Raw genomic sequence first — 14877 nt, forward strand, 5'->3', positions numbered from 1 at the left:
TACAGTGAATGGAGAGGGGCAGGGGAGAGCGGGGAGAGAACTCTCCTCCAGCCGCCCGGCCTCCTCCCGGCCGCACTGTCAGCGATCCAGTGATACTCGCTCCTGTGTAACAGCACGGGAGCAAGTATACACTGGGACAAGTGTCAAGCATCATTTGCCCGACACTCGTCCCGTCTAAAAGGTGGAATAAGTCTCCATATCAGATCTGTCAGTGTGCTGGACTGATGGCTGCCTTTTCCATCTGCTCTTTCTTATCAGCTAATTAAACTTTGTTGTGGTGAATAAGAGCCAGGGAGAGAAGAGATAAGGGCTATCATAACTCCTATTGCAATTTAAGGCCTTTTTACACGCAAAATTCGTTTAAAAGGGCTGAAAATGAGCGATAATCGTTACATGTAAACATAGGCATCGTGCACTTTTCGTTTGAACGATGGATTTTAGTCCGCACAAAATCCATCATTCAAGCTTCAGAAAGACCAAGCAAATTCGTTCCATGTGAAGGAATTCCGCTTATCTTTCAAAAGACCATACGATAACAGTGTGCTGATTGTGTTTGCTTTGCACACATAACCAGTACACTGTGTACTCTGTCACAAGGAGAACAATGGAATCTGCAGATGTTTCTTCAGTTTCTCCCATTTTGGGTTACATGTATAACTTTTATTAATTTGGGGGGGGGGGGGGTCCAAAAAGAAAGAACACATAATTCTGCGATTGTTTTTTTTTTTGGCAGTCCTCATGCAGTATAAATGATATGATAACTTTTTTCCGTGAGTTGGCACAATTACCATACTAAAACCAAATATGTTTTTTTAGCATTTTTAACTTTTGCACAATAAAAGCCCTTTTTTTGGCATCGCTACATTCAAATACCTGTAAACTTTTTATTTTGCCACGCAGAGAGCGGTGTGAGGGCTTCTTTTTATGTGATGAGCTATAGTTTTTATTGGTAATGTTTACTGAACAATTGATGAAAGAAGATGAACAGTCCTTTTCTCTTAGTTTCTTGGAAAGGTTTTCAGTTCATCCTCAGGAGAAAAGGTCTATAATAATCTCCCTGCTGGAGAGCACGGCCCGCCTGTTATTATCTTCTCTTTCTTATTATTAAGGAATAAGCTGATACAGCTCCTATTACTAGCTATTGCTCACTTTTTATTTCAGCTGCTACATAGGCCTCCTTTCGACAGATACAAATGCTACTCAAAAAGAGACAAATCGCCTGGTAGCAAATCAGCGGTCGTTATCCGAAGCCACCGGTAAGTATCTTCTTCAGGAATTGGGGCAGAGAGTGGCCAATCTCGCCATGGCGGAATCCATGATGCAGCCAGCCAGTGATCTGCAAGCTATACTCGTGAGCCAATATATTAAAAAAATGGTGGCTGATTATGATGTCGAGGCTTTTCTGTCAAGCCTTCAGAGGATAGCGACACGTGAAGCATGTTCAGAAACGTGCTGGGCCAGCCTGATCACCCCCTCTCTGGCTGGAGAAGTGCAAAAAGTGGATTTGGATCTGTAGGTGGACTCAGCTCAGAACTATGGTACCCTGAAAGCCGAGGTCAGGGCTTGTTTAGGGGAAACAGTTGTGGTTAAAGCCAAGCAGGTTTACCAGAAGACCTACTGGTTGGAGAGAGTTCCATGGTCAGAAATGTACAACCTCATCCATGTAACGAAAAAGTTACTTTGACAGCCCCCAAAATTGTGCAAAAAGTTTTCCTTGAGAGCGCTACCATAAACGCTGAAAATGTGGAGACCCTAAAAAGGCTGATCAGCTAGTGGATCTCATGGAACAGTATTTAGTGGTTGAAGGGCTGTTGGAACCCACTCAGCAGTTTTTCTCTGGTGAACACGAAAGATCAAAACCTCAGGAGTCTGTGGTAAGACTGTGCCAGGCTACAGGATTTCCTAGAAGGTTAATAAGTGATGAGGTTGGAGGCTCAGTAGGGTCTTAAGGACATGCCACTATGCCAAATAAGAGTCCGATCAGCAGTTACTATTTCAGGCGGCCAACTGTCCTATCAAATCAAAACCTAAGCAATGTGACTTTACTGGTCTGGAGAAACAAATGACTATGCTCGGACAAGAGGTCAGCATGGCAGCTTATGCCAATGCTTCCGAGAGACATTTATATGAACTGTCAGTCGACAACAAAAAGGTTGTTGCGTTAACGGATGGCCGTTAGCGGATGACCATTAACGGATGCCAGAAGTGTGGGAACTCTGGTGAAAGCCAGCCTGGTTGTTGATACACAGCGAACATCGGATCTATATACCGTGACATGTATATATATGGTAATTCTCGCGAATATCCTACTGGATATAGAAGCTAGCCTAAACTAATGATTAAACATGATATAATTTTAGACACAGGTGTGAAGGTCAATGTGAAACCCTATAGGATTAACCCATTTAGGACTAGCCACAGTAAATTTACGGCGGCTGGTCCTGGGCTTGGAGAACCCCCGATAGTAAAATTACGGCGGTGCTCTAAGTCTCCTGTATCTGCAATCAGTCAGAGGCAGGAATGGGTTATCAACTGTTAGTGACAGCTGATAACCCGGAGCAGAAGGCAGAAGGGGTTTTTAACCCTTCCTGCCTTCTGCTTCACCGATATACAGAGCTCAATGAGCACTGTATGGGGAAAGTGAAAGTAACATGTACTTTCACTATGGGAGCCTCGGAGGGTCATGTGACTTCCTGGGATTCCCTGCTACTGCAGAGCTGGAGGGTCAGACTAGACCCTGGCAGCTCTGCAAGTGACTAATGTCACCACAGGGGTTGCTTTCCCCTGTAACTAGGGCTCCTATGGACGCCCCAGCTATAGTGGGAAAGTGTCAAATAAAGGGAAAAAAAATTGTGAATGTCCCCCAGAGGTCTTATATGAAGTCATGGGGGACACAGATAGTAAAAAACATAATTACATACATAAGTAAAACAAAACAACAGAATAAAACAACAATATATACATAGGAAAGAAAATAACACAAAGTAGACGCCAACAAAAAACCGTCGCCATATGCGCCCTGTAAACCAAAACCATACATACTATGTATCAAAACGTCCGAAACAAATAGAGGAACCCATTCCCATACTTTATTTTAGTGTAAATATAAAAATAATTTTAAAACAAATTATAAATGTTAAAAAAAGCCAAGTTTTTTTAGATTTTTACCCCCAATAAAACAAAAAAACGGGAAAAAAAAGTCAGTGAAAAAGATATAAAAAAATAGTCCTATATGTCACGGAAAAAAAAAGCAGCAAAAATAATTTTGGTAGCTAAAGAAAAAAAAATAGAGCAGTAAAACCGCCACATGTGTAAAATCTAGAGATGAGCGAATATACTCGCTAAAGGCAATTGCTCAAGCGAGCATTGCCTTTAGCGAGTATCTCTCCGCTCGAGACGGAAGGTTCGGGTGCCGGTGCGGGGGACCGGTGAGTAGCGGCTGTCAGCAGGAAGGAGCGGAGGGGGAGAGAGGGAGAGAGAGATCTCCCCTCTGTTCCGCCCCGCTCTCCCCCGCAGCTCTCTGCCCGCCGCCGGCACCCGAACCTTCTGTCTCGAGCGGGCAGGTACTCACTAAAGGCAATGCTCGCTCGAGCAATTGCCTTTAGCGAGTATACTCGCTCATCTCTAGTAAAATCCCTAAAAAAGTGTCTGGTCCTTAAGGTACAAAACAGCTTGGTCCTTAAGTGGTTAACGAAGCCCAGAATGAAAATTTAAACTGGTAACGGAACATGCGCCCCTTAAATGGATGAGCCAAAACAAAGTAAAGCATAGCCGTGTGATGAGGTGGTTTCAATTTTTCAGTGGAATAGTGACTGGGAGAATTTCAGGGAAATGCCGATGTCCTCTCTCGGGTACATTAGTGTGCCATAGTGAGTGCCGATGCCGAGTGCCATGAGCAGAGGGGAGCGGAATGTTACAGGATGATAGGAGTCACAGTGGATGGGAGGGAGGTATATTTCTCCCAGACTCCTATCATTCTGTGAAGCAGCAGGGATCAAGCTCACCTGCTAATTAATTAATGGCCATCTCAAATGAGTGTGTCTTAAAAGGCAGAGGAATTTAGCACTCTCTCTTTGCCAGGATTAGTTTGTGTATATTGTTAGCCCACCAATCAGTAGTAAGCTCTGTGTTTATGACTTTCATTTGTATTATTCCCTGATGTGCCTGGCATCTGTATAGCTACACCTCAAAAAAATAAGTGCATTTGAGTTTACAAGATCTGTGTTCAGGCGGCTTGCATTGAAGCGTCTATGTGAGAGTAGCCTAAGTCATGAGCTCACACACCTCTACCTTCTGCAGCTTATCTCCTTTTTAATATCCAAAAGGTGCTTGAGCCCCACCTGGACTCCTGGCTCAGGTGTAACTCCGGACTGGAGTGGAAGTGACCCAGGCCTACATTACGGAAGCCAGCCACCTCCGTGACATATATCTCCCCTCCCTGACTTCTCCTCTCATCCTGCTACAATATTACAGACAAGGCAATAAACATTTGTAATCGACGTATTTGCAAAGGAGAAAAGTAGAAGTTTTCCAGCAGGTCAGGCAGTATAAGAGGGTTTATTTATTTCAGTGTTCTAGTAAGAACGTGGATAAAGAAGTCTGAGCATTTTATTAGCCTGCTTGTTTCAAGCAGAAGCTCTTTGACTGAGCTTCTGCTTGAAAAATGTAGGCGCTTAAAATACTCCTGCTTGTTTTTTCATCCATGTTTTTACTAGAATGCTAAAACACTGCCTGAGATGCTGGAAAACTATTTTCATTCTACAGTATGCCTTTTAAAAATGTCTAAGTGGCGTGAAATGGAAAAAAAACATTTTGGCAATCTTTGAGGGGAAGGAGTCTTGTTTTTACAGCGTACATACTGCGGCAAAATTGACACGATCATTTTATTCTATGGGTCCCTATGATTACGATGATACCAAATATATATAATTTTTTTACTGCACTACTCTTAAAAAATACAATATCTTAAAAAAAAAAATTCTGCCGCCATCTTCTGGCAGCCATAACTTTTTTATTTTTTTGTCGACAGTTGTGTGAGGGCTTGGTTTTTTGCAGGACGTCCTGCGGTTTCTATTGGTACTGTTTTGGTGTACATACATCTTGAACACTTTGTATTACATTTTTTTCTTGGACACGGGGTGATCAAGAAAGCGCAATTCTGACGTTGTGTATTTTTTTCTGATGACATTTGCCATGCAGGATAAATAATGCGTTACTATGATAGAACATACTTTTACGGATGCAGCGATACTATTTTTTTTTGGGGGGGGGGGGGAAGCATTTTTTTTACTTTTAATACTTTTTATTTTTCTAATAATTAATAAAACTTTTTTAAACTCCTTTTTTCAGTCCCCATGGGCAGCTTGAACTTGTGATCCTTTGTTTGCTCGTAGAGCATAATGCAATACCATAGTACTGCATTATACCATGTTCCGACAGGTAGCCTATCAAGCCATGCCTGTGAAATGCCTTGATAGGCACTCAGCCAAGGTAGCACTAAGACCCCAGGCTGCCATGGGAACTGAACGGCACCTGGTGATCTTATTGCGGGGGACCATTAAAAGGTAGGTTCACTTAATATAAATCCGTGGGTAACTGTGCAGTGAAGTGTAAATTTTCATGTTCTTTATGTATCTGTCTTTGTTGTTGCTTTGCTGTCCAAAAAAAAGCTAAAAAAATTCCCTGACTTTCTTTGCGTAGTAAGGCTGGCCATACACATTAGATCAGCTGACAGCTACCTCTCCTGTCCATTTGCACATAGGGGCGTAAGTAAGGTTGGGGATGTGGGGATGAGGTCTAGCTTGCAGATGGCATTACGGTTTAGCTCGTGATATATGTAGTTAAGTTCAGGAATTCAAAAGCTATATCCGGAGCATGGAATTCCACTGACCCCCAGTCTGGCTGGTGATACAGACGCATTGGAGGAATTTAGTATACATTTTACGCTAGCTTCTGCCATAAAAAAAAGTTTCAAACGTTTGCGGAAGTGTGACTTGCAGAAAAATTTTGCAACTTTTTGACAGGTATGTCAGCCCATGCCACTTTCTTGTAAAAGGGGTGTGGCTTGTCAGAAGGGGCTTGGCCACTTGTCCCAACACATTTAAATAACTTATGTCAGAAACTGGCGTCAATTAGACCAGAAATCCACACCTGACTGTACCCGGCGTATATTTCGGTGGAGTTGCACCTTACAAAGGAAGAGTCACGTGCCATTTCATATATAAGGCGCTTTGGGCACCGATGGGGATAATATTAGAACTGGCATTTGAAATGCCGGTCTTAATTAATTTCCCCCCTAACGCTTGTAGAAAATGAACACAGAAATTACCTTGTATGTCTTCAGTAGTTGCAAAAATTAAAAAATTAAATCTTGTTATTTGTACAGCCCCAACTTATTCCGCAGCGCTTTCAGGTAATTTATTTATTCCCCCCCCCCCCCCCCTCAGTATTGCCTCAGTAGCGCCACCTATTAGAATTCAGCTTTCTTACAAGTAAATGTCTGACCTTTCAATAGGCCTTGTAAAGTTACTGGCAATATAAGTCAAAACCAGAGTATTTTCTTACCCAAACAGCCAGAAACCTTCATCACACCGTCAAGGGGCATAACCCCGAAACAGTTATTGTGTACTTCTGGAGAAGACTCAGGAGAAGTTTAGGCTTAATTCCCAGTCATGCTACAAGGTAAGTTACAAGTTTGGACATTGATTTGTAGGAAAGCTACCTTTTAATAGATGGCTGCCGAGGCATTGCAACATCTCCTGTTTGCATACATAGATTCAATACACACTTAGGACAGAATCCCAGTCATATGTAACCCCCTCATGCAACAAAAAACAAAGTCAGTACTTCAAATAAATTAAATGTGAAGGTGCACATAAGCCACGGCTGTGACAAATACATGCCTCAGCACTCATACATGTTTAATATCGGAAACAAATTGCACAACTTTTGTTTATACTAACCACATAAAGATACAAAGTTCTTAGCGCACATTTTGATCAAAACATGTGGCCCCATCTGCCAAGTCCAGGCGGACCTTATTAGATGGGTTCCTGAATCTACAAGACACCTCTCTTTGGGAAAAAAGCCTTAAAATGAATGGGAAAGTTGGATATCTGGCTATATACTCTCAGTGAAGAACCCGGAACAGATGGGTGAATGGAATGCATGACAAAAATGAGGGCAGTCACTGCCCCACCAATGCACATACACAAAAACAAAGTCAGCACTACCTCCAGATAAATGTGAAGGTGCACGTAAGCCATGGCTGCAACACATATAGTAATAGAAATATGTGCTTATTTGGATATTAAATATGTACTGGTGCTGATGCGTGTGTTTCTGTTAATGCAACCTCCTCATGTCTTGCACTCAGTCTAATGCAGTCCATCAATTTAACCTCGCATGTCCCTTTAACCCCTTGAGTGGCGGGTTTCCTACCACCCTGTCGTGCCCACCAGGGCAGGTTTTTTAAAATGGTCTAATCATTGAACTTCAACTAATTTTGCAGTTGCGTCTCAAGAGCCATAACTTTTTCATTTTTCCATTGACACGGCCGTATAAGGGCTTGTTTTTTGCGGGACAAGTTGTGATTTTTTAAACAGGGGGGAGGAAAAAAGAAATGGGGAAAAAAGAAAAAAAGGGGCCATGTCATTAAGGGGTTAAATAATGTATTAACTTCCTTCTCTGGGTCATTACGACGCATGGATACCACATGTGTGACTGTATTTTTGATTTTTTACAAAGTAAAGGGAGACAAGTGTTTTTTTTTGTTTTTTTTTTTGTCCCTTTAGGGGACTTGCATAGGGACCCATCAGGACCCCTGATCACATTCCGGGGGTCCGATGGTGACTGCCCTTTACATGCTGCAGTGACAGCCCTTTACATGCTGCAGTCACATAGACTGCAGCATGTAAAGGGTTAACACAGCAGAGATCGGAGGTTTTCTCTGATCTCTGCTGTAAGAGCTAGTACCTAGCTGTCCTCTGACAGCCAAGCACCAAGCTCTCCCTGCCACAGAGACCATCGGCTTGCTTCTGACAAGCCGATGGTCTCTATGGCAACCTGTAAACAAAGCAGGAGGTTGCCGACATATCGGCAATATCTTCTGTTGGTTTTTCAAAGCCCTTGCTTTGTTCTCTGTGGGTCTGTGCAGGCAGAGCACACTGTCACAGCTTGTGGCATTGTGCTCTGCAGCTCCCATAGTGATACATAGCACGGAAATCTTCCGGGCTATGTCGCTATAAGCAGTGGAGCTCGTCCCAGAAAATTTCCGGGCGTGCCACTCAAGGGGTTAAAGTGCCACACAAAATTAGTCAAAGTAAAAACTGGAGAGTAGAGATGAGCGAGCGTACTCGGTTCGGGTGTTTCTGCACTCGAGCACCGCTTTTTCCGAGTAACTGACTACTCGGACGAAAAGATTCGGGGGGCGCCAGGGGTGAGCGGGGGGTTGCAGAGGGGAGGGGGAAGAGAGTGAGAGCTCCCCCCTGTTCCCCACTGCTACCCCCTGCTCCACCACACCACCCCCCGCCCCCGGCGCCCCCCGAAACCTTTTCGTCCGAGTAGTCAGTTACTCTGAAAAAGCGGTGCTCGAGTGCAAAAACACCCGAACCGAGTACGCTCGCTCATCTCTCCTGGAGAGCAATCAGGAAAATGAAGCCATAAATTTTAATTATAATCTTGAGACCAAAAAAAAAAGTTTAGGTTTGCTCCCCCCGTCTGTTGCATGCAAACAGCATTCCTCAGTGCGACATGCCACGCTGGAGACATTTGCTAGTCTATTACTGGTCACAAAAGAATATTCAAACGCTGCTAAATGCAATATTTCAGTATGGCAAACATATGTGCGTATAAATATATCTCCGATGTGACAATTTCCGCTAGCAGGAGCTTGTGTGCGCTGCAGAAAGCACTGACAGTCCACGCCCTCTGCCATATTGTGTGAATCTTGCTAATGTCACATATTTCAAAGTGGCATATTGCTTCGGAGAGAATATCACTATATCATTCAACTAGTTCGTATGACAAGCACCACGGGTTCAATGAATCTTAATGTGCCGTTTGCTTCTTTTGTCTCATCAGCGCATTTCCAGTGGAATGCTTTTCATCCGGCAACTGGTAAGTACCGAAATATTTCGGATTATCAGATGATGGGTATGCCACAGCCTGGCAGCGACATTTCGGTTCCGATTTCTTTTACGTATACTAAATGCATTTATTTAATTTTTTTATGCCTCCTTTTCGTATTAAGCAAGCATGCAGTAAGTGATGGGGTAATGGTGAGCATGGAGTGATAGTAATATCGGTAAGGCGGGTGATAGCTTACCATAGATTCGCTGATGAGAAGAAGCAGGAGAGCCTCCTCAATATTGTCCTGCGGGCAGTAGAGGCTATAAACAAACACAAGCGAAGAATTCGGTTATATACGGAAGTTGCACAAGCGCTACAATGATAGATCTGTAACAGAAAACAAGCCATGCATGATTCATGTGCCACCTAATACCGTCACAGGGCACCACGTACCGATAAGAGCCTCTACCATGGCAATGGTGAATCCCCTGAATATTAGCACAAGGTGATTTACATTACAAGAAAACAAGCTGCTTAGATCACAAGAGCAAATACTAAAGCGGCAGCTACTTTGACATTCAGCAAACCCAAAAACTGACTGCTTAAAGGTCCACTGAATTAAAATCCCAATTCCAAAAATTAGAACACTATGTAAAATGTAAAAAAATGTGAAGAAAAAAAAGAATACAATGATTTGAAAATCTCACATAACCATATTGTCTTGCAGTGATTTTCAGGGACCGGCTTTAAATATAAGCCCTTCCCTGAAAATCATTCCTATCTGGTTAAAAAGGAAAAAAAAAATACTCACCTCTCCGCCGCTGCCACAGCTCAGGCGCGTCTAGCAGTCTTAAGTTCAATGAATGGCCAAACGTTGCCTGTGATTGGCTGAGCGCTGTGACCAATCACAGGCAGTGCTCAGCTGTCATTCAATGAATGGCTGAGCGCTGCCTGTGATTGGCTGAGCGCTCAGCCAATCAGACACAGCCCTTTCAGCAGGCGGGGATTTCAAATCCCTGCCTGCTGAAAGAGATTCAGAGCAGTGACGGGACCAAAGCTGCTAGATGCACCTGAGCCCTGGCAGCGGCAGAGAGGTATTTTTTTTTTCAACCAAATAGGAATGATTTTCAGGGAAGAGCTTATATTTAAAGGGGCAGGGGATTCTTTACTCCCCGCAGGGAGTCCCCTTGTCACTGAAAACTGTGACAGTGCTGTTACAGTGTTCAGTGACAAGGGGACTCCCCGTGGGGAACATCTACACAGCAGCGGCGGAGAGGTGAGTATGTATATATATATATTTTTATTTTTTTATTTTTTTATTATTATTTTTTTTTACACAAACCAGGGCTACTTTTCAGGGAAGGGCCTGAAAATCACTGCAGGGGTTGCCAGCACCCTACTGCTTCAATGTGGCCGCAGGCAGCAGCCGCGGCCCAATTGAGAGCGATGCTGCACGGACCTGCATTCATGCGTGTTTGTGCACATACACGGGTGCGCGGCTTTGTGCGCACCTATGTATGCACACGCTCGTGTGAATGCACCCTAACACAATAAATACAATTTTTTTTTATTGAATTTGCATCGCCGCATTTTAGGACACACAACATCTATTTTTCCACCAATGGCGTTATTTGAGATCTTTTTGAGGGAAGAGTTGTAGTTTTTACTGTGTTTTTTTGCAAGGCAAAAACATTTTTTTTTAATTTTTCATGTCGTTCAGTGTGTTGAATAAATAACGATATTTTCAATGTTCATTGTTCATGACTGTGGATTGTCCAGTTTCTCTGGATCCAATAATGATGAATTTTATTCTGCATACTATGGAACTGCATGAACTTTCCTTTTCTACATGATTATTGCTTTGCTATACAGGGCACATCCGCCGGGCCAAAGAAAGAAGATCCGGCCGCGACGGAGGGGAGACCCACAGCGTCCAGGACAGGTGAGTTTTAATTCTGGTACGGGTGTTCCGCGGATCCGGACGGCTTCCATAGGCTTCAATAGAAGCCTGCGGGAGCCATCCCCGCAGAAGACCCGCTCGAAAATGGAGCATGTCGCGTTTTATTTCCCGCACGCGCATCCGCGCCTGAAGGGAAAAATGACATCCGCAGGTATTTAAATACCTGCGGATGTCCAATGCATCCCTATGGGGCGCGGATCACACGTGCGGGAAAAACTCTGCGGATTTTAAATCAGAATTGTCCCGTGGACATGAGGCCTAAGGCTTATCCATGCTTTTTGCATTTCTGTTCTGTTATTTTGTTGATACTATTGCAGTAGTACAACATGATAAACATTTTATTGGATATTGAAGAGTGTGTGGTGCAAAAAGATTCTTACTGATCTCCAGAATGAATCTGTGGTTTGTGACTGAGGACCTCGTAAGGGAAAGAACTTTCATCTCTGTTCTCCGTCAGTTCTGGCAGGGGACTTTTCAGGGGACTCCAATAACACTTCTCACTTAATGAATGGAGCAGCACTTCTGCCAGCTGCCTGCTCGCTGCCTGGTAAACAATAAAAAAAAGAATATAACAAAATTAGGAAACCAAATGTAATGCACGTGTAATCCCCTGAGCTCGGAATAATCTGCCGTGCTCATTTACTGTGTGTAAGCAAATCATCATGTCTAGTGATGTCTTTGTGTGGAACCTCAACCCCGACTAAATCCCTAATAATGGCCGGGATACGAGATTATCAAATCCAGTTCAGTATCAATACATGGAAATGGCTACCAGCCAGGATAGCATGGATGGGAAAGGGGCGCACAGCCGCACAGTCCCAATGTTATGGAAGTGGACTGAAATGAAAGTGTTCTGTAATCAATACTGTAAAATATGAGGCGATTCAAGAAATTGCCCAAGGATCATTTATGCAAAATTCAAGCCCCCATAGGGCTGCAAAGCAGCGCATCGTTTGACCATAAGGACATGATGAAGTCGTTAACATGATCCTGTTGGTAGATGTTACCATGATTTTAACACCTTTCAATCCAATTTGTATCCTGTTTTTCCTAGGGAGCTTACTCTTTTTTGCCATTATACAATGGCGCTATCTGCTGGCTAAAGCCAGTATTGCATGAGGTGATACGTTGGATAGGCTCCGACAGCAGAGAGGCTGGCAATATACAGTAAGAGAGCCCTGACGGATGTCTTCCAACATCGGAGCTGTACAGCCTTAAATCATAATGTCTTCAGATGTCAGACAGTGGATTGGAAAGGGTTAAGGGAGTTCTACCAAACAATCCTCTAAGGATAGGGATACCATGCTGATCGGTAAGGGTCTCATACACGGAAAATTGCAGTTTTGGTTTGCTCCATTAATTTCATTGGTGCTGATGGAAATGCCTCAACACTCAGGTATCTCTGCAGTCCCACTTAAAGTGAATGGAGCATTAGTGCATGTGCACGACCAGCGCTGTACTCAGTCTCCTCCTTACTGCAGCGGGTGCACAGACCCCTTTTATCTGGATTAGTAGAGGTCTCAGAGGTTCCCCCACCATTCATCAAGTTATTCCCTATCATGTGGATAGGGGATAACTTGTAATCTTATATGATGTTCCCTACCATGTGAATTCCGAAGGACAGCAGTGTTTCTCCCATTGTTCTCAATGGGAGACAACACATTGCGTGCACCTAGCATGTGGTGCGATGTTGCCATCGGCCCCATTGGAAACAATGGGCGGTACGATGTGAAAGCACGCACAGTGATAGACCATGCCGCAATGCTATACGGGAAAACATCACTTCTGCATATATTTTATATTTGTGCGGGATTTGTGTGTCTCGCAACACACAAATCTTGCGCCATTTTATTGCCTGTATGAAGCGAGCCTTAGGGCTCATTTACACGGGCATTTTAGTCAGCGAAAACCAGACCGATTTAGCTGAGTACATGAGTGCTGCGTGTGCTTTTGTTGTGTATGTGCATTTTTCTTACATCCGTCTGCCACCTGTATTTCGCATAAAAAAAAGAAAGTGAGAAGAGCCAGTTGGTGTTACTTTTTAAAATTCTCCTGGCATCATGTGTAAAAAACAGCGCACATACATGTAACATCTGTGTTTGCTGTCTATTTTTTACATTCCGATAGACTCAAGGACCATACAGAACACAATAGGACATGCTGCAATTTTTTCAAGCGGCCTGACGCCCATGCAAATAGCCTAATTTACAAATGGGTCCGCACATGGACAGCACACGGATGGGAAAAATGCCTTTGTGAATGGGCCCTTAGATTACCACTTCCCACTTCATTCCTATGAAGGATTGGAGGCCAGTTGACTGTATTCTCTTTTATGTCCGCTGTACGACGGTGACTCAGGTCTCAGGATGCAACTGATGGGATTCGTCACCTCATTTTTTTTCTTCTTAAGTAACATTCCTACAGAATATGCCATATTTAGTTTATCCCTGCATCACCTGCAAATAAGTGATGCAATATTACCTTTATAGCCCCACTGTAGCTACCTTAAAGAGTCAATATCAGGCCTTTAACATAACTAGTGATGTAAGCCAATCTGAATACCCCTGTACTGACACCTATTTTGGGGTCTTTGCTCCTCATCAGTGCACAGTATGGTTCTGGTTAGCTAGGTGAGAGGACATCAGTGTGACACCAGGCAAGTATTGTGTCTCCTTGGGGAGAGCACCACGACGGTGTAGAGTCTTATAGGCCATGCAATGCTCCCTGGGAAAAAGCTATGTACGAGTGATGGAACAATGCTTCCACGGTGCCATCTTTTAAAAAGTTGGCCTACATCCCTAGTTAAGTCCCAAGACATGTTAAATAGTTGGATATTGTCACAGTAGGGTAGCAGCCTTCCAATCGATGGTACTGTGCAGGATTATTCTATTGCTCATTTGCATGTTTTTTTCCCCAGGGAGCATTGCATGACTTAAAAGACTCCCTTCACACTTGTTAGACTTAGGGAGTTTTCTGACATGAGTGAAAGCACTCTAAAAGTTTGGCTATTGACTAATGGCTTAGTTACCTTCCAATATGTGGTGCTGTGTAGCTCTACAAAGTCGTGTGATTTTGTAGCCTGTGTGACTAAGGCCTAAAGAGTACAACCTGCTCCACACAAAAAATACCCACTGTCGATGAAAAAAGAAAATGTTAGGGGTTTTTGAATGCAGTGACAGAAAAAAAATACATACCGTATATACTCAAGTATTAGCCGACCCGAGTATAAGCCGAGACAATAAGTTTCACCAGAAAAAACTGGGAAAACCTATTGACTCGAGTATAAACCGAGCTATACTCAAGTATATACAAGATGAAAAAAACCTCCATACTCACCTCCCAGTCAGTGTCTGTGTTTGTGCGACAAGCTGCTTGAATTCTCCCCGCTGTCATCCCCCGCCGTCCTCTCTGCTTGGCTCTGTCAGTGCTGTGTAAGTAAGCGCTGTGATTGGATTGAGCACCAGCCAATCACAACTGGCGCTCAATCCAATAACAGCGCTTACTTACACAGCACTGACAGCAGGGGATTTGAAAGCCGAGCAGGGAGATGACAGTGGGGAGAATTCTAAAGCAGCTTGATTGGCTGTGAATGATCGAGCAAAGGCTGTGATTGGCTGACGCTTGATCCAATCACAGCTCTTACTTACACAAAGCTGACGGCTGGGGATGACAGAGCCGAGCAAAGAGGATGGCGGGGGATGACAGCAGAGAGAATTCAAGCAGACGCCAGCTGGGAGGTGAGTATGGAAGGTTTTTTTTTAGCCTTTCCCTGACTCGAGTATAAGCCGAGAGGGGCTTTTTCAGCACAAAAAAATGTGCTGAAAAACTAGGCTTATAATCGAGTATAT

General features: G+C 43.6%; 1 protein-coding gene across 3 annotated transcripts in view; it reads right to left on the reverse strand.

Moving 5' to 3' along the window:
• Positions 1–14877, reverse strand: part of TTC7A (tetratricopeptide repeat domain 7A) — a 436415-nt gene that overhangs the window by 336985 nt on the left and 84553 nt on the right. For all 3 annotated transcript variants that reach the window (XM_066595533.1, XM_066595532.1, XM_066595534.1), the window contains 2 exons: positions 11410–11573; positions 9326–9389 (listed from right to left, as the gene is read on the reverse strand). In XM_066595533.1, the coding sequence (XP_066451630.1) occupies positions 9326–9389; positions 11410–11573 (228 nt within the window). The remainder of the gene's footprint in view (positions 1–9325; positions 9390–11409; positions 11574–14877) is intronic.

This window comes from Eleutherodactylus coqui, chromosome 3, assembly GCF_035609145.1.
Source record: "Eleutherodactylus coqui strain aEleCoq1 chromosome 3, aEleCoq1.hap1, whole genome shotgun sequence".
NCBI lineage: Eukaryota > Metazoa > Chordata > Amphibia > Anura > Eleutherodactylidae > Eleutherodactylus > Eleutherodactylus coqui.